Source organism: Theileria parva (genome assembly GCF_000165365.1).
Source record: "Theileria parva strain Muguga chromosome 3 map unlocalized ctg_531, whole genome shotgun sequence".
NCBI classification, from domain to species: domain Eukaryota; phylum Apicomplexa; class Aconoidasida; order Piroplasmida; family Theileriidae; genus Theileria; species Theileria parva.
Genome location: NW_876244.1, coordinates 167,351 through 189,048, shown reverse-complemented (window position 1 = coordinate 189,048; position 21,698 = coordinate 167,351). Strand labels below are relative to the sequence as shown.

At 31.7% G+C, this 21,698-nt stretch overlaps 11 protein-coding genes across 11 annotated transcripts; 8 read left to right on the top strand and 3 right to left on the bottom strand.

The window, feature by feature from the left end:
• Positions 1-6: 6 nt before the first annotated feature.
• Positions 7-1,039, bottom strand: mak16 (Ribosomal L28e family protein). The gene is made up of 3 exons (XM_757735.2): positions 781-1,039; positions 640-749; positions 7-572 (listed from the first exon to the last, which is right to left on the bottom strand). Exons 1-3 carry the CDS (start codon positions 837-839, stop codon positions 43-45), a joined length of 699 nt encoding a protein of 232 aa, XP_762828.1. The 5' UTR covers positions 840-1,039; the 3' UTR covers positions 7-42.
• An 86-nt stretch (positions 1,040-1,125) lies between these two features.
• On the top strand, positions 1,126-3,876 carry atad3-a (ATPase family AAA domain-containing protein 3-A). The gene is made up of 12 exons (XM_061305760.1): positions 1,126-1,497; positions 1,590-1,726; positions 1,787-1,914; positions 1,988-2,094; positions 2,185-2,323; positions 2,368-2,491; positions 2,546-2,620; positions 2,697-2,753; positions 2,786-2,988; positions 3,070-3,286; positions 3,375-3,665; positions 3,715-3,876. Exons 1-12 carry the CDS (start codon positions 1,410-1,412, stop codon positions 3,823-3,825), a joined length of 1,677 nt encoding a protein of 558 aa, XP_061160894.1. The 5' UTR covers positions 1,126-1,409; the 3' UTR covers positions 3,826-3,876.
• Positions 3,877-3,992: 116 nt separating this feature from the next.
• On the bottom strand, positions 3,993-6,429 carry TpMuguga_03g00702 (uncharacterized protein). The gene is made up of 4 exons (XM_061305759.1): positions 6,274-6,429; positions 4,865-6,166; positions 4,118-4,781; positions 3,993-4,059 (listed from the first exon to the last, which is right to left on the bottom strand). The coding sequence occupies exons 1-4, from the start codon at positions 6,371-6,373 to the stop codon at positions 4,008-4,010; spliced, it is 2,118 nt and encodes a 705-aa protein (XP_061160893.1). The 5' UTR covers positions 6,374-6,429; the 3' UTR covers positions 3,993-4,007.
• Positions 6,430-6,693: 264 nt separating this feature from the next.
• On the top strand, positions 6,694-8,832 carry CRK3 (Protein kinase domain protein; the record flags this gene model as incomplete). The annotated part of the gene is made up of 5 exons (XM_061305758.1): positions 6,694-8,134; positions 8,211-8,333; positions 8,398-8,510; positions 8,605-8,687; positions 8,736-8,832. The coding sequence occupies 5 exons, from the start codon at positions 6,694-6,696 to the stop codon at positions 8,803-8,805; spliced, it is 1,830 nt and encodes a 609-aa protein (XP_061162068.1). The 3' UTR covers positions 8,806-8,832.
• TpMuguga_03g02045 (RNAse P Rpr2/Rpp21/SNM1 subunit domain protein) lies at positions 8,586-9,518 on the bottom strand. Its single transcript, XM_061305819.1, has 4 exons — positions 9,305-9,518; positions 9,213-9,250; positions 8,969-9,177; positions 8,586-8,938 (listed from the first exon to the last, which is right to left on the bottom strand). Exons 1-4 carry the CDS (start codon positions 9,421-9,423, stop codon positions 8,861-8,863), a joined length of 444 nt encoding a protein of 147 aa, XP_061162067.1. The 5' UTR covers positions 9,424-9,518; the 3' UTR covers positions 8,586-8,860.
• Positions 9,519-9,542: 24 nt separating this feature from the next.
• TpMuguga_03g00700 (SRP40 domain protein) lies at positions 9,543-10,555 on the top strand. The gene is made up of 4 exons (XM_757731.2): positions 9,561-9,876; positions 9,910-10,183; positions 10,214-10,405; positions 10,437-10,555. The coding sequence occupies exons 1-4, from the start codon at positions 9,751-9,753 to the stop codon at positions 10,487-10,489; spliced, it is 645 nt and encodes a 214-aa protein (XP_762824.1). The 5' UTR covers positions 9,561-9,750; the 3' UTR covers positions 10,490-10,555.
• Positions 10,556-10,579: 24 nt separating this feature from the next.
• TpMuguga_03g00699 (Protein kinase domain protein) lies at positions 10,580-12,701 on the top strand. The gene is made up of 14 exons (XM_061305757.1): positions 10,580-10,835; positions 10,880-10,955; positions 11,049-11,153; positions 11,203-11,272; positions 11,303-11,338; positions 11,368-11,428; positions 11,459-11,493; positions 11,523-11,619; positions 11,676-11,814; positions 11,857-11,973; positions 12,013-12,122; positions 12,152-12,411; positions 12,444-12,510; positions 12,544-12,701. The coding sequence occupies exons 1-14, from the start codon at positions 10,757-10,759 to the stop codon at positions 12,627-12,629; spliced, it is 1,338 nt and encodes a 445-aa protein (XP_061160892.1). The 5' UTR covers positions 10,580-10,756; the 3' UTR covers positions 12,630-12,701.
• A 56-nt stretch (positions 12,702-12,757) lies between these two features.
• On the top strand, positions 12,758-14,321 carry tuf (translation elongation factor Tu). Its single transcript, XM_757729.2, has 2 exons — positions 12,758-14,025; positions 14,123-14,321. The coding sequence occupies exons 1-2, from the start codon at positions 12,823-12,825 to the stop codon at positions 14,255-14,257; spliced, it is 1,338 nt and encodes a 445-aa protein (XP_762822.1). The 5' UTR covers positions 12,758-12,822; the 3' UTR covers positions 14,258-14,321.
• A 55-nt stretch (positions 14,322-14,376) lies between these two features.
• Positions 14,377-14,856, top strand: TpMuguga_03g02065 (Translation machinery associated TMA7 family protein). Its single transcript, XM_061305821.1, has 3 exons — positions 14,377-14,445; positions 14,483-14,577; positions 14,653-14,856. The coding sequence occupies exons 1-3, from the start codon at positions 14,428-14,430 to the stop codon at positions 14,708-14,710; spliced, it is 171 nt and encodes a 56-aa protein (XP_061162066.1). The 5' UTR covers positions 14,377-14,427; the 3' UTR covers positions 14,711-14,856.
• A 368-nt stretch (positions 14,857-15,224) lies between these two features.
• TpMuguga_03g00697 (Ribosomal S3Ae family protein) lies at positions 15,225-16,222 on the top strand. Its single transcript, XM_757728.2, has one exon. It carries the CDS (start codon positions 15,412-15,414, stop codon positions 16,198-16,200), a length of 789 nt encoding a protein of 262 aa, XP_762821.1. The 5' UTR covers positions 15,225-15,411; the 3' UTR covers positions 16,201-16,222.
• A 274-nt stretch (positions 16,223-16,496) lies between these two features.
• Positions 16,497-21,698, top strand: TpMuguga_03g00696 (uncharacterized protein; the record flags this gene model as incomplete). Its single annotated transcript, XM_061305756.1, has 1 exon — positions 16,497-21,698. One exon carries the CDS (start codon positions 16,497-16,499, stop codon positions 21,696-21,698), a length of 5,202 nt encoding a protein of 1,733 aa, XP_061160891.1.

Below are 21,698 nucleotides of genomic sequence, written 5' to 3'. Positions count from 1 at the left end.
TATGTATAAACTATGATTAAATTAATGTTGTGTATGGTTGTGTTATGAATTTAGTTCCATTGGGTAGAATTCTTCTTCCTTTTCGTACTCAATGTTCACTTTTCGCCCTCTTCTCTTCCTCTTAACTAGGGGTTCAAGCTTGGTTTCATCAAGCATGTCGGGTTCCGACTCCTCTTCCTTTTCAGGAACTTTATCTTTCTCAAAGTTGTATAGTTCGCCGTAAATGCCCTGACTCAGTCTGTTCAGAAGTTCCTGCTGAATACTCTTGTCGAGTTTGGCTGCGATTTCAGCTTTCTTCTCACGAACTGACTCACGGCGTTCAGTTTTCTTCTTAACTGGGAGTAGTTTTATCTTTTTATTCAGTGCCATGGTTCTCATGTTACCTAGGACTTCACGGAGTCTTTTAAACCTCATCTTACACTTAGTAGTCAGGTGATTAGGGAACCCAACCTTAGTTTCCTGTGTAATTTGTTCTAAAGCTTCAGTTTTGGATTTAGAAAGACGAATTTTCTGCCATTGATCTCTAGGAGTATGACACCTCTCAACGGTTTTCAGACATAGTAGCAAGTCACCTAAAACAGATTATTAATATTATTTATTATTTAAGTAAAATTATTTTAAACATGTAAATAAAAATACCTTGATCTTCAATCACAGTTGCATAGTTACTATTGGCTAGAGGACAACTAGCGTGATTACAAAGCCCAGTGACGTTGTATACATTGGTACAAAAAGCTTTATTATCAGTTCTGAAGAGAATTTGTGAATAAATTAACTTACGTTTTCCGAAAGGAACAAAATCCGTTCTTGATTAACTGCCAAACCACGTCATCACTCATTTAAATAAAATTTATTCGATAAAATACATTCTATTAAATATTATAACAGTGTAATAATCTTTTAAAAATAGATTAAAATATTATAATGTGAAATGAATTCAAAGAATTATTGTAAAAAAGGAATAATATACAGATTTAGAATAAAAAATACATTTAAAAATAAACAAGTATATATCTGCGATTAGGGTATGGTAGTAAAAATACAATGAATAAATATAATAATTTGAAGTTATATGAGTAGGGCGTGTAAATTCATGTTGATGACTACCTTCATTTTGTAAATTAATTTTAGTTTAATTTTCATATTAATCTACACATATTAGAATATTGTATCAATTATCTAGTTTAAGATGTACAAAATATTGATTTTACTGTCAAACATATGGAATCTTTAATCATAATACCATAGATTAAGCCTTCTTTGTAAAATATAAATTAAACCTGTATAAATACCAATAATATAAATTAAATTGTACTAATAACTCTGATTTATTGAATGTAGTTGAAATAACACAGCAAAACCAACTTTGAATGTAGTTTAAAAGGTGTAAAATATAGATTTGTTCCAAAATGTCAACGTTTGGATTCGGAAGGAGTTTTCCAACTCCGAACCCAGCTCCATCGTCAAATAAAGATGATAACAATATAACAGGAAAATGTAATTTTAACAGTTATTTATACAGTTAATACAACTAAAGTGTTAGTTACAAATAATGAAAATTTCTTAATTTTATTAACTAATTAATGTAGTCGATCCCACAGCCTTGGAGCGTGGAGCCAAGGCGTTAAAAATGCTAGACTCCTCCCCTAACTCACAAAAGGCCTTTGAGCTTACAAAGCTCCAGGAAATGACAAAGCAACAAGAGTTGCAGATGCAAATTGAACAGGTTATTATCTTACTATATATACAAATAAAGCTTGTTAAATAATGACCAAATATAATTTAGATGAGATTGAGGCAAGGTGAATTGGGGACTCAAAAGGCAAAGGTTGAAAGTGATGAGCGTAAAAAGTTACTTTCACATCAACAGGAACAAGAAAGAATTACGGCACAATACAAGGCCAAACTTGAGGAGTGCGTTTTAAATAATATATTTACACAAAACTAATTTAAAAAATCTTAATTAACACAAATAAATAATTGGTAGTGAGATGTATCAAAAGAAACTTCATGACCAACGAAAACAAAATGAAGAGTGGTTGCAACGCCAGCACCAGCAGTTTCTAAAACAAGAGGAGATTAGGAAAAAAACAGGTTCGTCAAACTAATTTCATTTATTGATTTATAAACACACTTAATTTATACACCAGCTTAACTTGTATGATTAATATTTATAAATTATAGAAACTGAGATTCTGAACATGAGGAAAGAACAAATGAAACAAGAAAAGGAGCTCGAGAGAGAAAACCTTGTCGCTAAAGTTAGAGAAGAGAACATGGGCAAAATCAAACAGGAAAGAGAAAATTTCGACATTCACCTCAAGTAACAAATTTATTTAAAACTATTTAACAAAATTAAACATTTAGGATGATGAAGGAACGCTCAGTTGAGGAACGAAAAACCAAACTGGAGTCCTTGAACATAATCTTTTCCTCACTTGGGTCAGGATTGTACTCCTTACTCAGCGATAAACAGCGACTAACATACACGGTATGATTTTAAACTTGAATTAACATGTAAACTTCTCAATATAACTTAAATTAGGTCATGACTTTGACTGGCTTGTCATTGGGTGTTTACACAGCAAAAAATGGCACGAAAGTAGCTCGAAAAGTCATTGTAAGTTATATACAATAGTAATTTCTACTACTTTATAGTCTTTAATATATAATTAAGTTATTAATTTTCAATATAGGAACAAAAAATTGGTAAACCGTCATTAGTTCGTGAAACCTCCAAATCCATAATAACAGTAAGTTAATTGTATAATTATTATATTGCTAGAATAATCTCAGAAGCTTCTGGGAATCATTAATGGGGAAGAAGAAGGAACTAAACTTGAATGAAATCGTCCTAAACAATAAGTTAAGCGAACGCTTAAACTGGTCAATCAACTCACTCCTTAAGTGTAAGGAAAACAAAACGCCCTACAGGAATATTCTACTATACGGTCCCCCCGGCACCGGCAAAACACTATTTGCAAAAACGTATGTTAAAAATAGTTATAAATAGTTATAAATCCATGGTTCTCATTTGTTTAAAACTCTTGGGATATAATAAAACTTTAGACTTGCCTTGAAGAGTGGAATGGACTATGCCATCATGACTGGTGGTGACGTTGGACCGCTGAAAGAAGATGCTGTAACCGAGTTAAATAAACTGTTTAAGTGGTCAAATAAGTCTAAAAAGGGTCTAATTCTCTTTATTGACGAGGCTGAGGCTTTTCTGAGACAAGGCCGTTCAACACTGCAGGGAATGTCAGAGAACATTCGAAACGCTCTTTCCGTATGTTACAGAATTTCAAAAATAACAATAATCATCCCTTATTTATTTCATATTTATCCTATAACTAATTGTTTAAACAATGACTTAGACGTTTTTGTACCACACCGGTAACGAAAATAACAATTTTTGTCTAATTCTCGCTACCAACGAGAAGGATATTCTGGACAAGGCTGTGGTTGATAGAATTGACGAGTCCTACAACTTTGACTTGCCTGAAGAAGAGGAACGTAAAAGAATGATTAAAATATTCATGTACCAATATGTAATAAACCCTCTAAAACGAACCTCAAAGGTACAAATTGACGAGGGTATTAACGACCAATACTTTGCAAAGCTAGCAAAGAAAACTCAAGGGCTTTCAGGACGACAAATATCCAAGGTATATTAATAGTTATATTTATAATTATACTTATTAATCCCGTTTTTAGCTGTGTATAAGTCTACAAAGTGCTATTTATGGAAGTGGTGCAAGTAAACTCACTGTTGACCTTGCTGATACTGTCATTGACTGGCACTTGAAGAATCAAAATAACGATTGATAATTCTCAACTAACCATGCACTCTTTTATAATATTTGTTCATCCTGTTTATTCCATACATGTTATTTAATGTTTTGAGACAATAAGTGTGTACTACCAGAAACATACCAAAGTGTGTATATAGCATTACATGCATATACTATATCTATTCATACATTGTATGTAAATATATAGATATAACATTAAGAGTTATGATTGTAATTATTGACTAGTTCAAGTAAATCATATTTCCATCTATAATTAATATTAATCAAAGAATATACTGATAGATATTTAAATAACTATTAGAAACTTAAAAATATTTGCTGTGGACTTCAAGTCGATATCTATAAACGATAGTCCATCGACTAAAATTCGATTTTGTTTAATAGAACTAAAAGTTCTATCTTCGGTGCTCTGATTGCTACAATCGCTATTGCAATTGTTATTTTGGGTATATATTATGTTAATAATGGCCGACAGATCCATAGAGACTCTTCCACACAGATACAGATATAACCAATCTCTCAGGAACTTCTGTTCTACTCTAAGGGTCATTAGTTGGGATCCAAGGTCCTTTTCTAAGTCATTCATTTTGAAAAGGCGCGTTATTCCTGGTTTTTCCCCATAATTCGGCGTGGCATTCCTGGGGTTCAACTTGCTTGTATAAAGCGTCTTAACCAGAAGTTTAACAATCCTGTCTTCCAATAAGACAAAATCAACGCCTTTAGTACTTTCTTTACGTTCCTTATTAAATGTAATCAAGTGATAGGCTAAATCATGTAATAATGAGTACAGAGGGTACTCATTTAAGTTATAAAGGAAGTGAGTTGTAGAACGTGAATTCCTAAGTAAGTGTGGTCGAGAGATAGATAAGTTCTGATAGTTGGTATAAAAGTTGCAGGCTTTCCGGATTTTGAAGGAACTCAGTAAGCTTAATAGGTTTTTATAAAATCCAAATACCATTTTAAGACCATCTAAAAAATCATAGTTAGTTTGAATTAGTGATGAGAAAGACTAATCTAGAGTAAATTAAAAACCTAATCTAGAGTAAACTTACATTTGTAGAATAGGGGCTGAATGTCGTAAGAACTGCATTTGGTGAATTTATTGTACAAAAGGTTTCTTTTCAGTATATTTGTTATATCAGAAATGTTATTTTCTGTAATAAGGGTTTTGTTTTCCCACATCATATTAGGGTTTGTGTCAGAAACCCTTCGATCTTGTTCTTTGGTATGTTTAGAATGATTAATTAAATTAGTATTGGTGATTGAATTAGTATGATTTGAAAATATAAAGTAAAGATGTAGTATGGAATACAAAAGGGACCCAAGAAATTGGTGACCCGCTGCCAAAGACTGTAGTTTTAGCATGATTTCAAGAATGTCCTTGTGTCGCATTACAGACTCTGATATTAAATCTAGTAAATCACTCCTATCTTTTAAAGAGGTTGGAATAACCTCTAGGTTATCTATGAAGACTCTCATGTTGTTTTGATGTGAATCTATCATTTTTGTTAATTCAGCTCGAATAGCTTCGTATTCAAGTTTAAAGAAGTTGCATGGCTCAAAAAACGATTCCCTTTTATTTGTATAAACAACTGAACCATTTGTAAATACGTATTTCATATTCCTCTTTTTAACTTGTTTCATCTTAAATAGGCTTGGAATGCCTCTAAAGTTAAGTAAACCACATTTTAACTTCAACTCCAGGGTGATGTTATCGAAAGGTACTACCTCCTCAAGCCTTTCTTTTCCTTCTGGATTGTCTTTATATTTATTTAAATCATTAATTTTGCTTGTTGGATTGGTGTTTGTTGTGTGTAATGGGTCTGTATTTCTAGATGTCATGTAGTCGGATAATAATTTATTGTTCAGTGAAATGAAGTCACTTATATTGAATAGATTCTGCTCAATTGAACACAATTCGTATTTGTCATCATTAAAGTAGTTTTTATGATCAGGAGAGTCAACTTCAAAGTTTTTATTTAATTTTATTATTGAGTCAGAAGGTATAGTAATAGAATAGTTCTTTTCTATGTTCCTATCGTAGAAAATCAGTGTCTTCTGATTTTCTGGACTTTCACTACATTCTGGGCCAGAACCATCTGACGGTTTTAGTAGTTTCATGAAGGTTTGTCGAATTTTTGTGGTCACACTCCTATCTAATATACATAAAACTTTATTTTGCCTATTCAAGTTGTTTCGAATATCTTTTCGCTCATTTAGATCTACAGTGGTGGGATTATCTGCATCAAATCTGTTCAAAAACTGGACAAATCGATAGTGAAACAATAGTCTAGACCTGTGATTCTCTATAGTTCCATATTTTGTTATCTTCAGGACAAAATCACGAGGTTTATCTAAAAAATGATGTTTATTTTTATAAGAATTGGGATACTAAACCAAAATAAATAGGTTTAAGTGTGATGGAATAATAAATAAAATGTTAAAATAAGGAGAATCTAACCATTTTCATAAGTTTCATCAATATTTTTACAAGTTGATTTAACTCTTACGACGTACTGAGAGTTACCAGCTCCCAGGGGAGTAAGAATCAAGTTTTCCATAGTTTTCTACCATTAATAAGTCAAATTAAATAAAAATATTATATTTATGCCCATTTTATAAAGTGAACGTTATTTAAATTATATTTGTGGGAATAACCAAGATTCCTAACAACATTTATTATATAATTAGTTTACACATTTTAATATTTTTGTTATTTTCCGCTTTGTTAACAAAAATTAATAATGTGACAGTGGAATTATTCTCGGTGAATTCTTTTTTGAAGAATAAATTTTCCATTCTTTGAAAATACGATTATTCTGCGATACATAATTATTTATTTACTTATTTAGATTAAAGGTTTTATTTAACACATTTCAAAATGTTTCCACAAGTTGAATCCAATAAACACGTTTTGAATATTGATATTTTATTGTTTGTTAGACAAATGATAAAAAATAACGCTGAATTCATTGATCCATCAGTGATAATTAACAATAGAAATCCTATAATAACAGACGAGAGTGATAATGAACCAAATAAGAGGAAGTTAATACACAATGATATCACACACGAGCACAAGAAAAAGAAATATTTTTTCGACCATGTTAATTTCAAAAACGACATTGAGTGTGATGTTAAGTTGGATGGAGAGCTTGAAAGTAACTTGGAATACGGGTTACCTAACAGTTTAAACAACATGAATAAGAGGATAAATACAGAGAAGTTAGATTTTGACAAAGTAGTGAAGAAATTGAGGACAACAATAAACGATTTAATAAACGATGAAATAATTAACAACTCAAGGTTATCCTTTGAGGATATAACAATCAACCAATTGTTACAACTGGAAAACATGGAAAGGGAACAACAACATGTTGAAGTTGATATGAAACAAGTTGAAAAGGATGAAGAGGAACTGATAGACAAAATAATAGAATTGAACAAAGAATCAAACAAAATAATAAAAATGGAGGAGGATGAGGATATTGTAAACATTTACAAATGGCGTCATGTTAAAACTCTTGGTGAAGGATCTTACGGTAGGGTTTACCTTGTATCCTCAGATTTAACAAATGAGAGAAAAGCGTTTAAAAGGATAGTGATAAACAAGAAATTAAACATATACATGCTCCGTGAAATGTACTCACTCTTACTACTTTCCTGTTTAAATCCATTCAATTCTAAACAAAAATATAGCTCTTGTGTTAATTACAAGTTCGGAGACTCTTACAACAAGTATAGTCGTAACTTTCTTGCAACTTGTGACGAGAATACTAACAACTTTGAAAATAATCACTACTTTAGCTATGAGAAGAATGTTATAGAATTGGATAAGATATATTTCGGTAAAAATAGGATATATTTATCTTTCCCAGTCTTTGATTACAATTTGAGAGAGTATTCAAGCAAGTATTACAAAAATGGAATGGAGATTGAATTGGTCAGACGAATAGTCAGGCAAATACTTGAGGGTGTTTATATTTGCCACTCAAACAACATAATTCACCGTGATATTAAACCAGAAAATATATTAATATCTATAGATCAATTCAACATTAATGCCAGACTCATTGATTACGACAATATTAAGTGTACTCATAATGATATGTATAATACCAGTGGTATCATAGAAGATGATTACATTGATATTAGTTCAATTGATGACAGTATTGATCAAAATTTGACAAATGGTTTCAATTTCACGAATAAACTGCCTAATAGAGACTTATTTAGTATACCGAGTATAGATAGAGTAATTTTATCAGATTTTGGTTTATCACGTCAAGTTGATCCTGACCACTCGTATCAAAAGAATAAAAGTAACGAAATAGTTGCTATACTAAACCTAGATATTAGATAACTATTTATATAGTATTTTAATTAATAATTTAATAGAGTTGACCATGGAAGTTGTGACTTTAAACTACAGGGCTCCAGAACTGTTGTTAGGTTACAACTTCTACTCCTATTCAATTGATATTTGGTCCGTTGGATGTATATTAATTGAACTTTTAACAGGTCAAAATTTAACTATTTTTAAATATTTTCCAATAATTTAAGGACTAATACAATGGAATTATAGGAAAACAATTGTTCGATGAAAACAACGAGTTCGGGTTATTGATCTCAATTTTTAAGGTTTTTGGAAAACCTACAGAATCTGAATGGGCTCAAATTTCATCATTTCCTTATCTGGTATGTTATTCTTAAATAACAGACTAACAATCACTACAAACCCCTATTCAAGACATATATAATACCTCATGATCAATAGATTTATTAATTATAGAACGTTGAAATCAATTGTAATAACAAGTATGAAATGTTCAAAGGTCTAAGTCAAGATGAGTGCTTAGTTGATTTATTATTAAGGTTACTTTTATATTACATCATTTATATTCAACTAATTAAAATGCTTAGAATGTTAGAACTGAATCCGAATAAGCGAATAACAGCGGAAGAAGCGATCCAGCACGAGTTTTTTAGGTGATATCAAAATTTAATCTGGTGCCACTTTGTAGTACATTGATATATAATGGATGAAATTATTTATTAGTGGTTTTAAAGGGTCTTGATGAACCTGGTAGATTAAAAATATTGTTACAAACTTTGCACTTGTAAACCTAAAACCGTGATAACTTTGTGCAAATTACCATTCTGTTTTTATAATACAGGTTTTGTTTCAAGGTCTTTTTATTCTTTTTAAATGTATCAAGGTTTTTGAAATCCCTTTTAAATAATTTTTTAGTCCTTTTTCTTGCCTTTTTATCATTTTTGACACAACGAACTTCTAGGTTTACACATGGAGTAAAAACAACTCCACACCTCTTACAAATATTTAGATAATCGTTATTACTCAATTCTAAGAGAATGTGTTAAGAATTAAATAGAACAAACCTCGTTTAGAATCTTTTAAAAAACAAATAGAGGTTCTCCTGAATGAATAAAGTTAAACAAAAGATATATAAAAAATATCTATGTGAAAATACATCAAGGAATGTGAAACAGATGGCAATTTGTTACATAATAATATGGAAGAATTAATTAAAAAATCGATTCGTAATTCATGAGGATCCTTCCCATTTAGAAGGACTTTATCGCTAATCATTTCAGTTTAAATATCAACATTCCTGTTGAATTTATTAAAATTAGAGATCTTGCACGATTTGATGGAAAAGTCTAATTTGTGCAGTATATAGTGTTAGGTTGTGGAATACTTAGTAAAAACAATTTTAAAATATTAAAATTGTATACGAATAAATAAATTTTAATAAATTTTAGAGTAATTTTTTATATAAATTATTTCTTTTGTTACTAATTTATGTACAAATTATGTAAATTAAAATTCCTTCAAGTTATAACCCTTTTAAATTTGTTATAAACTATACTTTTGTAAAATAACTTTGTATAATAGTTTAATAAGTTGTCTTGTTAAATGTCTTCTGATAATTTGGAAGTTTTAGAGCCCAGCCCTCTCCTGTTTTCTGTTGTTAAGATATTGTCTGACAATGGACTCAGAAAAACCTTGAACAGACTAAGAAAGGAAACGAAATGTAAGAAGGTAATGATTACAACTAATTTTAACTTGATTTAGCTGAAAGCGAAGCATCTTCCAGAAGAAATCAAAAATGCAGATTTTAACAAAATGGTTTCAACGTTGTTCAAAAAGAGAAAACGCAGCCCAAACAAAACCCAAACAAAAACCAAAAAGTCTGAGGAGTTACAAAAGGTTTTGAATGGATTCGTTAAGTCTTCTAATGGTTTAGAAGGCACCATTGAAGAGTCCAAGAAATCCGACTCTTCAGCTTCTGAGTCTTCTGATAATTCTTCTAGTACTGACAAAAACGAAAAGAAGGCTACTGGTTCAGGTATTACTTTTACAATTATAATTTTAATAGGTGTTCCATTTAGGAGAATTCAAGACGATGTCTGGTTAAACAAGATAGAAAAGGAAGAATTGAAAGCTAATTCTTACAAAATGAAGAATGATACCTTCGCCTTGAAGGCTGCTGAGGAACTAGGCTCTGTGAAAGGAAAGGACTTCAAATCCCAAAAATACAAGAAAAAGCGTTCTTCCTGGAGCGGTTCAGGTAATTTTAAACTGAAAATAATCCAATTTAGGTGAAATAACAAGTTCTGTGAATTCTGTCATTTTTAGTGATTCAGATTCTTAACTTTTCATTACACATTACCCATAATTCTTCTAATTCACTTTTTTATTTCAATATCTTTTCTAAAACATATACATTTGTAATAAATACATTTTTAAAATTTAGTTATTTTTTAACATTTTTTGAATTTTGTTTTTACACATTCCTTCCACCAGAATACCTGATTTATCTCTAAAAATAATTCCATTATAGAAAATGTGTAACATTTAACTAGTATAAAAATACTAAATATCATGAAATTTGAAAAGAATTAAATTTAACCGGTCCCAAATGTCAGACTTATCATCTTTGTTAGAAAAGGAAGAAATAACTTGGCCTAATGAATTTAAACCAATAAAACTAGTATCTGGTAAGTTTGAATAAGTATTCTCTCTTGATTAATACCTAATTTAGGCTCAAATCAAATTGGGGATTGCTGGAAAGTAGCCTGCTTTACCCATAATCTTGTCAAGTCGCTCGAAGAAGAGCTGTTAGTCTAATTTCTGATAATATTTCATATTAATTATAAATTAAACATAAATAAAATGAAATGACTATCATTTGAAATTAATAAATCAAATAGAAAAAAGAGGAAAAGGCAGCTTGAAACCTTTGAATATCGGTACGAGGAACTAAACCAACAACGAGGACCGGAACTGCCAGATGATGAAGCTTACGATTCTTACGAGTAATTTCGATAATTATACATCCATTTGCTTTCTAAAATAATTATATAGTTATAATCTTGAAGGTGAAATTGGTCAGATTGACACAGTGATAACAAAGCTTCGAGATAGAATACAGGAGGTATTTCAAATTCTTTAATTAATTTTTCAGATTGAATCACAATTGACCAAACTGCGGAATAAATATGTTAGTAATTTGGGTTATAATATTCTTAGGATTCTGGGTCAGATAGAGATAGTGATACCACTGATGCCAGTGACAAGAGCGATAACAAAGGTAATTGTAAATAGATTTACAGTTATTTAGAAAACAAGGAATTCTTCAACTGTTATGCAAAATTGGTAAGATTTTCAAGATATTTAAAGCACAGATTCTAAACCCATTTGTGATTCGTGATAACAGTTGTATTAATGAGAAACATCAGTCCACAACAGTAGAGTACCAACTTAACTCTATCCAAAAGGAAGGTTTGTAACTATTTAGATATATGAATGTTGATAAAACTCATAAAGCATTGATTTAGTTGAGAAAATTAGAGACGAACTGGAAGCATTCTCGCATCAAACTTCAAATAAAGATGCTGTCATGAAGATTCTGAGTATAGAAAAGGTTCTGAGGAAAAGAGAACCTTTTAATGATACATGGGCGGTTTTATATGTTACGTAAGTTATTTGATTATTCTTGAAATAATTTTATAAATTCAGAAAGGAGATGGCTAACGGATCAGTTGAGAATTATTTGAAAGCACTCCCAAATAGGGATGATATTTATCAGTTACAAGACTCACTTCTTCATCGCAATTTAAAGGAACAAATATCATTGTTTGTCATAATATAGAAACTAATTTAATCATTCTTTAGAATGGAACATATGCAAAAACAGGGAATTGCCCATAATAACATTAAACCTAATAACGTATTAATATCTAAAGATGGGCTTAATCTTCTACTGACGGATTTCTGTCCAGAAAGTTAGTCCAAAATTTAAATTTAAGTTTAGCGTTATTCATTGAGAGGTGTTATAAAATTAGTCAAGGAAAACTTACACACCCCAATTTCACATCACCTGAGCTTCTTCTATTACTTACAAATGAAGTTCCTTACCATAACCCAAATGAATCAAATAAGTTGATGGAGGAAATAAACTCGAGATTTGAACGTTACGATTTTCCGGATAAAATCAAGCCCTTTATGTACAGAAGTGATGTTTTTTCTCTAGGTTTGATTTATTACCACCTTTTAACCCTAAAGATTCCTTCGGTAGGTAAACAAATATCCAAACACACACATAGGAACAGCAATTGGCTTACGATGATGTGATTAATGACCTTAAGGAGATGATGAAAAAAAGAAATCGAGGTAAGATAAAAGGTTATAGAGTATCATATTCAGAACTAATTGATTTGGTGATGAAAATGTTGGTTTTTGATCCATTTAAGAGGGGAACATGGGAAGAACTCCTGGAATCGACGGATTAGAAAAAGAAACTCAAACTGAATAAAGTTTATTTAAATATGTTGAATGAAATATTGTTTAATTTGTATTTTCAATATGTGTTTTAACACAATATGGTGTTTGCGTGAAGGATTCCACTCCATAATTAATTGTTCATTGTTTAATTTACATAAAGTATCTATTCATTATTTGTAAATTAATAAATTAACATTTAAGATGTTCAATTGTAGTTTGTTTTTAAAAATTAGACCAAACCAATGTAGTTCATTTAAAAGTTTTATTTCATGTGGGTTTTCTAGTATAGTTCCGAAGAGAACCCTTAGTTTAAATAAAGAGTTTTATTTTATAAGAAGTGGTTTTCGCACCTTTGCTATCGGTACTTTTGTTAGAACCAAGGAGCACTTAAACATCGGCACCATAGGTCATGTTGACCACGGGAAGACTACACTTACAGCTGCCCTAACGAAAGTATGCAGTTCAGCAGGTGTAGGAGAGTACGTTCCGTACGACTCTATAGATAAAGCCCCAGAAGAACGTAAAAGAGGTATAACAATCTGTGCCACTCACGTAGAATATGAAACTGATAAACGACATTATGGTCATGTGGACTGCCCTGGACATGCTGACTATATTAAAAACATGATTTCAGGAGCTGCTCAAATGGATGGAGCTATTTTGGTGGTTTCAGCACCTGACGGACCAATGCCTCAAACTAGAGAACATATTCTACTTGCCAGACAGATAGGAGTGCCCAGACTTGTAGTTTATTTAAACAAGATGGATCTCCTTGAGGATCCTGAGTTGTTAGAATTAGTTGAGTTAGAGATTCGAGAATTACTTTCTGAGCATAAATATGACGGAGACTCTACACCAATTGTTAAAGGCTCAGCAACAAAAGCACTAAATGATGACCCAGAGTCAGTACAGTCTATTAAAGATTTGCTTAAAGCTTGTGATGAATATCTATTAACCCCTGAAAGAAAAGCAGATTTACCACTCTTGATAGCAGTAGATGAAGTGATGTCAATTCCAGGAAAAGGAACTGTAGTTACAGGAAGAGTTGAACAGGGAAAGATAAGACCAGGTGATGCCATTGAGATTATTGGAGGGAAGAAGGCCGGGAAAAAAAGTACAGTTGTCGGTTTGGAAATGTTCAGGAAAACTCTGGATGAAGGAATTGCAGGGGATCAAGTTGGAATTTTACTAAAAAATGTCAAAAAAGACGATGTTTCAAGAGGATTTGTTATAACATGCCCGGGAAAATATTCATGCTATGATTCGTTTGATGCAGATTTGTATGTGTTGACGCATGAAGAAGGGGGAAGAAAAAATGCTTTCGTCTCAAACTATAGGCCTCAAGCTTTTATAAGAACAGGTGATATTAGCTGTTCAGTCCACCTTCCAGAAAATGTGCCCATGGTAAGTTTTAACTAATGCCAAAACTATGAATTAGTATCTTATTTATCTCTTCTTCGTGGTTAAAATTCCTTATTATATACACACAAATATGATTTAGGCTGCTCCCGGAGATAGCTTGAGGTGTAATATTAAGCTTTTACACCATATGCCGCTACACGAAGGACTTAGATTCGCACTGAGGGAAGGAGGAAGAACGGTGGCATCAGGAATAATTTCTAAAGTTAATCCATAAATAAATTTGTACAAATAAATTCCATTTTTAAACAAAATAACATCTTGAATTTTTATTCCAAATACACAGTAGTTATTGAATAATGGGTATACATAATCATAATATAGTGGTTGATAAAATGCAAACAAAACATTATTTAAATTTTATTATTCATTTTATTTTTGTAAATAATGCCAGCAGGGACTCAGGTACTTTGATAACTATTTCGTAAATAAATTCTTTCAGGGTGGTAAAAAGAAGCCCCTCAAGGCTCCTAAAAAGGTTGAGGTTCTAACTGAAGAAGATCTCGAATATAAAAAGAAGAATGCTGAATTAAAAAGGTAAATATATTGGTCACACATCTGTATATTAATTAGGTTACTAAAATTAATAATATTATTACTAATTTTATTTAGGCAAGATGAAGAGGCCAGGAAAATGCTTCTGGCAAAAATGGCAGCAAAGAAGAAATAAATTTAATTATTTAACCTGATTAGAACTAAAACAAAATCGTCAATCTAATTTCTGGTCTAAGTAACATTCTGTCTATCGGGACGTTTAGTTAACTACACATTGTCCAAAATATGTAACATAAATGATATAATATTGTTTACTTTGAATTTTATACTTTATATATATTTATTTTTATCGAATTTTATGGATTATTGTTCTTGTGGATTAGTAGGGAGAATATGTAGGATTCTGTGTAATATAACATAAATAATGTAAAATCAAGTAGTTAGATGTAAATTAAATTGATAATAGTGTTATATAAATACATAAATAAATAATTTTAAATAAAAATGGAATCCATAAGTGGATTTTCTCCAAAATTGAATCCAATGTTAGGATATATAATGACAATTCAGAATATTATAGGAAAAATAATATGTGTAAATAAGGAAGGATGGGATGAAGGCTACGTTTGTGATCAATACATTTATGGATGGGGAACCGCGGATGGGGCTTATTATTACTAACATTAAATTGTCACTTAAGGACATAATTATTTGTATGTTGGATTTGATTCATACTCCAGTAAAAATAAAAGTCCAGTAGATTTCACTTTTCAATAGATATTTATTTATTAAACCTTGTGGTGTGAGGGTTCATCCTAATCACAAATAATTTAATAATAAAACTGTTCTAGCCATAATAAACGAGTTTTAATTAATATGGCAGTTGGAAAAAATAAAAGAGTCAGTAAGGGTAAGAAGGGTGCCAAGAAGAAGGTTATAGACCCTTTTTCCCGTAAGGAGTGGTATAACCTCAAAGCACCAGTAACCTTCAATGTTCGTAACTTCGGACAGACCCTAGTTACAAAAACAGTCGGAACAAAACTAGCAACCGACGGACTCAAGGGCAGAGTATTTGAAATGAGTCTGGCAGATTTAAACGCAGACGAAGATCAAGCCTATCGTAAGATCAAGTTATCATGCGAAGACGTCCAAGGTAGAAATTGCCTTACAGACTTCCATGGCACAAGTGTTACAAGGGATAAGCTTTGTTCATTAATTAGGAAAAATTACTCACTAATCGAGGCATTCGCAGATGTCAAGACACTAGATGGATACAACCTCAGGCTGTTTTGTGTAGGATATACAAAAAGAAGACCAGGCCAACTGAAATCTACTTGCTATGTTAGAACAAGCAAAGTAAGGTTGATTCACAAGAAGATGGTGTCAGTAATGACAAACGAGGCTTCCAACAGCACTCTTAAGGAACTTGTCAAGAAGGTAATCCCGGAATCCATCGGGAAGGAGATAGAAAAGGCCTGTAAATCGATTTTCCCTCTTCAGAATGTACTCGTTAGGAAGATTAAAGTCTTGAAGAAGCCAAAATTCGACCTAACAAAGTTGATGGAATCTCACAACTACTCAGGAGATGAGGAAGGTCGCACTCTCAAAGTGAAGGAGTCAGAAAATGCAACTAACCTCCTAACTGCTGAGTTACAGTCAAGCTAATCAATTTATTGAAATAACAAAATATACTTTTAGTCTATCTAAATTATTTAACCCGTTTTATGTGTGCCTACCCACATACATATTTTTTAGAAAATCAACACCTTTTCATTTTATTTTAATTAATTTATAGATTTTTGTACATGTAATAATATATAGATTTAATATAATGGATATATATCCATATTATTCCTACAGTATAATATTTTGTCTTCATTGTTAGTAAATCTTACTGAATCGCAATAATTTTAACAATCTTTTTTAAAAATGAGTATTTAATCATTGATTCTCACTAAATAATGTACAAGAGGGGTTATAGAAGGGATTTGCCCCAAAGAGGTGGGTATATGTCCCAAAAACCAAGACTTATGATGAAAGAACCGACATCACAAGTCCCAAGAGAACCAACACCGCATCATGTAACATACCAAGATAGACCAGTGCCAATTCAACCAATGACATATCCTCCTGTTGGAGCCCCTACCTACCCAAATCTAAAACTTATTAACAGGAGGACTCCTCCAGAAGGACCTCCCCAACCTCAAACAAATTTTAGATATAAAAGGCCTAGAGAAGGAGTGTTCCCTAAAAGGATACAATTGGCACCGCATTTCAGAAAGGAGTTTCAAAATAAACAGTTTATTCAGAATCACCCAGTTCATATTAACGAGATTGTTCCAGTTAGTCCAAAAATGGGACCTTATATGCCAATGTTAAACCCACAACAACCAATGGTTGGAAATATGCAGAATATGCCACCTATTCACCAGAATTTCATTAATTCTCCATTTTCAGGACCCCAAAGAATGCCTTTTGGGCCAAAAGAACCAATGATGCCTATGATGATGCCACCGCAACCTGTAGTTTTTGATAACATGATTCCATTCCCAAAGGCACCAATGAAAGCACTTGACAGTCCGGTTTCAGGACCTGTAATTAATTTTCCAGAAGAACAACACCAAGTTAATTTGAAACCGGGCTTAAGTTCAGTTAAAGAATATGAAAGCATTCACTTCAAATTAAGGCTGGAAAGGCTTTACAAGGTCCTGAAGGAGGTCAACAGAGTGTCAAATAAGGTCAAATTTACTTTAATTTCAATGTTTAGAGTTAGGGTGGGTTATAGATTAAGGAAGTTTGAACAATCTTACTTGGAAAACGCGGACAGAGTGTATAGATATTTGCTTTTCATGTTCCTGATGAATGGATATAAAGAATTTTTGAGCTTTGAAAACAGTAACACAAACGTTAGTGATTTGGTGTGGGAAGTTGGAAAGTTTCGGAAATTTTTTAATGAAGACTCAGATGTGTCAGTAGTAAATAAATCAATTTTGGTAAATAGTAGAGTTAAGAGAGTTGTAAGTGATAATAGAAAGGATTATAGAACCAGTGTGTCTGAAGGGTACAAGTTGGTTAAATGGGATACATCTCCAAGAGTAACATACATATTTGATAACGATAAAGTCTATGGACCATCAGAAATGATGGAAAATAAGGAAGATAAAAACGTAGTGTTAATTAGAATGTTGGATGTAAACAGCATAATCAACAATGCCATGATATTTAAGCATTTAGGTTCAATGTATACTAATATAAACGAGTCTGTACTCAAGATGCTGGGATATTACTCTTTAATATGTCCTGACGAGTCCTACATCATAATAATCTCATCGATTCTACCAACCTTGACCTTGCAACAGCTTAAGATATTCTATTTAAACCTCTCATACCTGCTGGACAGTAGTAAGTGTGATCTGCAGATTTATTATCTGGAGAGATTTATAGAACGATTCCTGCCAATATGTTTGAGCCAGAATAGAGACTGCTGGAATCCCATTATAACAAACATAGTCACCCAAATCAACCCGCTAAAGCTGACAAATAAGAAGTACCTAACCTGCTGTATCTCACTCATCAGGTCACTGAAGAGCTTCTGTGACATTTTTGTGGAGTGCGAAGAGACGACAGTTGCAGTTTTTCTGATGACCTTGAAGTACCTGATAGAGTCTTCAGAAGACTCAAGAATATTGGTAAGAGGAGAATCCGCTGATTTGTTGATACAAATCTGGTTAAATCCCTCTGGAAAAAAGATCTTGATTAAGTATATGAATCATGATATTATTAGGATACTGGGAAGTTTGTCAGGAATACAGTCAATTAAGTTAAATATATGGTCGTACTTACTTTCAAAAGAAGTAAGAGAGGGTAAAGGTGAAATTATGGGTTTAAACAAGCTGAAAGCCGAAGAATCAGTACTAAGTACCATATTCAGGAAAAATTATATGGATAATAATATGATTAAACTAATAAGTAACAGTGAAGTTAAGTATATATATAATTTGTTTCCCCTGCTGTCATTGCCTAACAAGAATGTTAGTACAGAGGATATTAAAAGTAAGCAGTACCTGGCCAGGGTGGCCTTGTTTTGGTATTTGAACAATTTTCTAAAGATAAGTAAAAACATACTCCAGTTTGAAAAGTTGTCAGTAGTTGTTAGAATATCATATATGCTTTATAAAAAGTATTTGAGGTCCAATATTAATTTTAATAATTTGAGCAGTAATAAGGAAAGTTCAGAGCTTGTTGTTAGGGAACTTGAAAAGAATAATAATTTGGGGATATTTGTCGAACACTTTTTAATAATACTGATGAATAACCTGGGTATATCAGCCTCATGTCTGGAATCAGCAAATGTAAAGCTGTCAGTAATATTGGATGTATTATTGTTTAACTTTTCTTACAACTCTTCACTCTCTTTAATGGTCAAAGATAAAAAGGATCTGGTCAGAATAGAAAACAATAACTATTTAAATCTGATAAAACTAACAAATAACAATTCAGTCCTACTTCTGATTAACTTGTTTGATAAGTTTACTTCTTTTAATAAGTTCTGTGATACTTTAAAGATGGAATTAAATGAAAATTTGGATAGTGATTTTGAGAAATCAGGTGCAGGAGTGTTTGATGTATTACTGAATATAAATGTGATAACATACTTCATTAACAATAATGTAGAGATGCTGAGGATGATTATTAACTATTTGGAGAACATTGTTTATCATTACAACACTGAATTTACAACCACATTCTGCTTAAACACCATATCCTCGTTTGTAGTGACAGCAATGTTGCAGGTCATGACTAGTTTTAAGAAGGTAGTCTCTGAAAATGAACAGCCACAATTAAAGGAAATAATGGATACTATTAAAAAGAGTTATCTGTATAAGTTGCTCCTACTGTACAATGTGAACGTAAATGCCTTAAATTTAAATGTGGCCAATATATCTATTTCATATAACCCAGTGAAGGAAACAGTTGTTACAAGACTTAAGACAGATACAAATGTAGATGAATTTAAGTGGACAGGATATAAAAAAACAGTATTGTCAAACGTTGTCTACGATAATTTGACCAAATTTATCTTGATTCAGTCATACATGTTAACTGTGGAGTTTTTTAACAATTATCAATATTATAAAAATGTAAATAATTTCACATTTCCAGAACCAATTGATGAGTTAGAGAAACTACTTGAAGAAGGCCCGGAAGAATTAACTGAAGAAAAATTGCTGACCTCGATAATGACCAAGGATGAAAGATTTGTGAATTACCTTAGTAAATTGATGAACAACAAATACGAATTACCCAATTATGAACTTTCCAATAATGTTAAACACTTAAATGGTGAGAAAGATGATGCTGGAACTAGTTTACTTTTATATAGATGTAATTTCGAATTGTTTGATAATAAAAGGGATGATAAACAGGATTCAAATGAAGATGGACTGAGTTGTAAAGTTGGATACATGATAGACCGTATTATGACATTATCATTATTTCTGGATTTTAACCTGCCAGATAAAGCAGTTTTATTTCCAAACATTAAGAAAATTGTAAGAAAAGAAGAATTTGATGCAATGGTATTGGAAATACTGAGTGACGTATATAGTTTTAGTGGACTTGTCGATGGTAAAGAGGATAATGATAATGAGAGGGATGATTCTAATAATGAACTGGTACTGTACGAGCTACTTTATTATATAGTTAAACTGACAACTTGTGAGAATAAGGAAACAAAGACACAGGATAATCAGACTGTGAACTCCGATGAAAACAACTTTAAAATGGAGAAAGTAAGAGAAGAAAAGTTAAACACTGCACTGGACATATTGAATAATTTATTGAGTAAAATATCGAGTGTAAATAATAAGTCAGATCAGGAGCTATTCAATAACTCAATAAATAGGATGTTTAAATTAAAAGCTAAGGATGGAAATCAGAACCTAATGGAAATTGATGAGTCAGATAAGGAGGAAGCTGAAGCATTAGAGTCCAATGAGAATGAAGAGAAATTGAATACAGAGGAACAAGGGTTAAATGAGAAACAAACTCAGGCATATTCAACGCTGGAAAAGGATAATACAAGACTGGTTTTAGAAACTATAATAAAAGACAAGCTATTGTGGGAAAGACTTGGGAAGTTCCCAATAATTTTAAATTCCCTTATTAGGATATCTCCAATAAACAATTTGCTTCTTTTCTTTTCGTCGTTCACAACCTTGCAGCTTAAGCTTAACTACCAAATTAAACATAATCTGACACTGAGTGATAACGAATTAAACCAAATACTGACTAATCATGAGTACGTGATTTCAATTCTGAATGAGGACCTGTTAAAGATAATCAATGAAGAGATATCTGATGAAGGAGAAGAATCAGGAGTAATGGAAAAGTTTGAGCATGGAGAATGGTTTAGGTATTATTTCTTGTACATTCAGCTTTTAGTAAGAATGTATGAAGTCAAGCACTACAACAACCCAGTTGTTAACATGGATAGGAATTTTTACAGAAACTTTACAATGCCTTTGGTTGAGTATGAACAACTGAGTGAATATGAATACTTGTCAAAAGAGATTGTGTTGTACCTCTTAAATTGTAAACAGATAACAAACGACAATAACATAGTGTGTTATGTGGGTTCAGACTCTAAAAAGTCATTGTTTACGTATTTTATGAGAGGATACAATCTTTCCGAAATAACAAGTACAGGTAATGAAAGAGAGAAGCAAACATCAGGATCTGAATTAGAAGATTTGTATTTAATGTTATTTTTGTTGTCGAAAATTAGTAAAGTTAACAATATAAGGATTTTACAAGTCTTTGTGTTTTCAATATTTCCTATACTTATTCACACGGTTCCGAACAAGATAATATTTGATTACGTCTACAACTCACTAATAAACATTAAATTGGGCAAATATCCAAATTCGTTTCTTTTTATCAAAAACCTGCTACTGACAGTCCTGTTCAACTGGTACCACAAGTATTTTTTCACCTACAACTTCTTTATATACCAATACAACAATAACCAGATCCTAGAGAAGGATTTTGTAAACCAGTACATTACAAAATATCAGAATAATTACGATATTGAGCTAACATTTAATTTCACAAACATCAAGATACCTGTAGAATATGTATATCAGCTACAATTGTTGTTTTAA

Excerpts from the sequence above, each read along its gene's own strand:
- TpMuguga_03g02045 (XM_061305819.1), bottom strand. The coding sequence starts at position 9,423 with ATGATTAGCGATAAAGTCCTTCTAAATGGGAAGGATCCTCATGAATTA. Across the intron at positions 9,251-9,304 it reads TCTGTTTCACATTCCTTGAT|GAGAACCTCTATTTGTTTTT; the intron begins GTATTTTCACAT and ends TTATTCATTCAG. Across the intron at positions 8,939-8,968 it reads TGTATTATAAAAACAGAATG|GTTTACAAGTGCAAAGTTTG; the intron begins GTAATTTGCACA and ends TCACGGTTTTAG.
- TpMuguga_03g00702 (XM_061305759.1), bottom strand. The coding sequence starts at position 6,373 with ATGGAAAACTTGATTCTTACTCCCCTGGGAGCTGGTAACTCTCAGTAC. Across the intron at positions 4,782-4,864 it reads TCAGCCCCTATTCTACAAAT|ATGGTCTTAAAATGGTATTT; the intron begins GTAAGTTTACTC and ends ATGATTTTTTAG. Across the intron at positions 4,060-4,117 it reads TCCACAGCAAATATTTTTAA|ATGGAAATATGATTTACTTG; the intron begins GTTTCTAATAGT and ends TATTAATTATAG.
- atad3-a (XM_061305760.1), top strand. The coding sequence starts at position 1,410 with ATGTCAACGTTTGGATTCGGAAGGAGTTTTCCAACTCCGAACCCAGCT. Across the intron at positions 1,498-1,589 it reads TAACAATATAACAGGAAAAT|TCGATCCCACAGCCTTGGAG; the intron begins GTAATTTTAACA and ends TAATTAATGTAG. Across the intron at positions 2,989-3,069 it reads AAAACACTATTTGCAAAAAC|ACTTGCCTTGAAGAGTGGAA; the intron begins GTATGTTAAAAA and ends ATAAAACTTTAG.
- TpMuguga_03g02065 (XM_061305821.1), top strand. Across the intron at positions 14,578-14,652 it reads AAGAATGCTGAATTAAAAAG|GCAAGATGAAGAGGCCAGGA; the intron begins GTAAATATATTG and ends AATTTTATTTAG.
- TpMuguga_03g00700 (XM_757731.2), top strand. The coding sequence starts at position 9,751 with ATGTCTTCTGATAATTTGGAAGTTTTAGAGCCCAGCCCTCTCCTGTTT. Across the intron at positions 10,184-10,213 it reads AAAGAAGGCTACTGGTTCAG|GTGTTCCATTTAGGAGAATT; the intron begins GTATTACTTTTA and ends TAATTTTAATAG. Across the intron at positions 10,406-10,436 it reads TTCTTCCTGGAGCGGTTCAG|GTGAAATAACAAGTTCTGTG; the intron begins GTAATTTTAAAC and ends AATCCAATTTAG.
- tuf (XM_757729.2), top strand. The coding sequence starts at position 12,823 with ATGTTCAATTGTAGTTTGTTTTTAAAAATTAGACCAAACCAATGTAGT. Across the intron at positions 14,026-14,122 it reads TTCCAGAAAATGTGCCCATG|GCTGCTCCCGGAGATAGCTT; the intron begins GTAAGTTTTAAC and ends AATATGATTTAG.
- TpMuguga_03g00699 (XM_061305757.1), top strand. The coding sequence starts at position 10,757 with ATGTCAGACTTATCATCTTTGTTAGAAAAGGAAGAAATAACTTGGCCT. Across the intron at positions 11,339-11,367 it reads CCAAACTGCGGAATAAATAT|GATTCTGGGTCAGATAGAGA; the intron begins GTTAGTAATTTG and ends TAATATTCTTAG. Across the intron at positions 11,815-11,856 it reads TGGGCGGTTTTATATGTTAC|AAAGGAGATGGCTAACGGAT; the intron begins GTAAGTTATTTG and ends TTATAAATTCAG.
- mak16 (XM_757735.2), bottom strand. The coding sequence starts at position 839 with ATGAGTGATGACGTGGTTTGGCAGTTAATCAAGAACGGATTTTGTTCC. Across the intron at positions 750-780 it reads TTTTGTTCCTTTCGGAAAAC|AACTGATAATAAAGCTTTTT; the intron begins GTAAGTTAATTT and ends AATTCTCTTCAG. Across the intron at positions 573-639 it reads AACTGTGATTGAAGATCAAG|GTGACTTGCTACTATGTCTG; the intron begins GTATTTTTATTT and ends AATCTGTTTTAG.
- TpMuguga_03g00697 (XM_757728.2), top strand. The coding sequence starts at position 15,412 with ATGGCAGTTGGAAAAAATAAAAGAGTCAGTAAGGGTAAGAAGGGTGCC.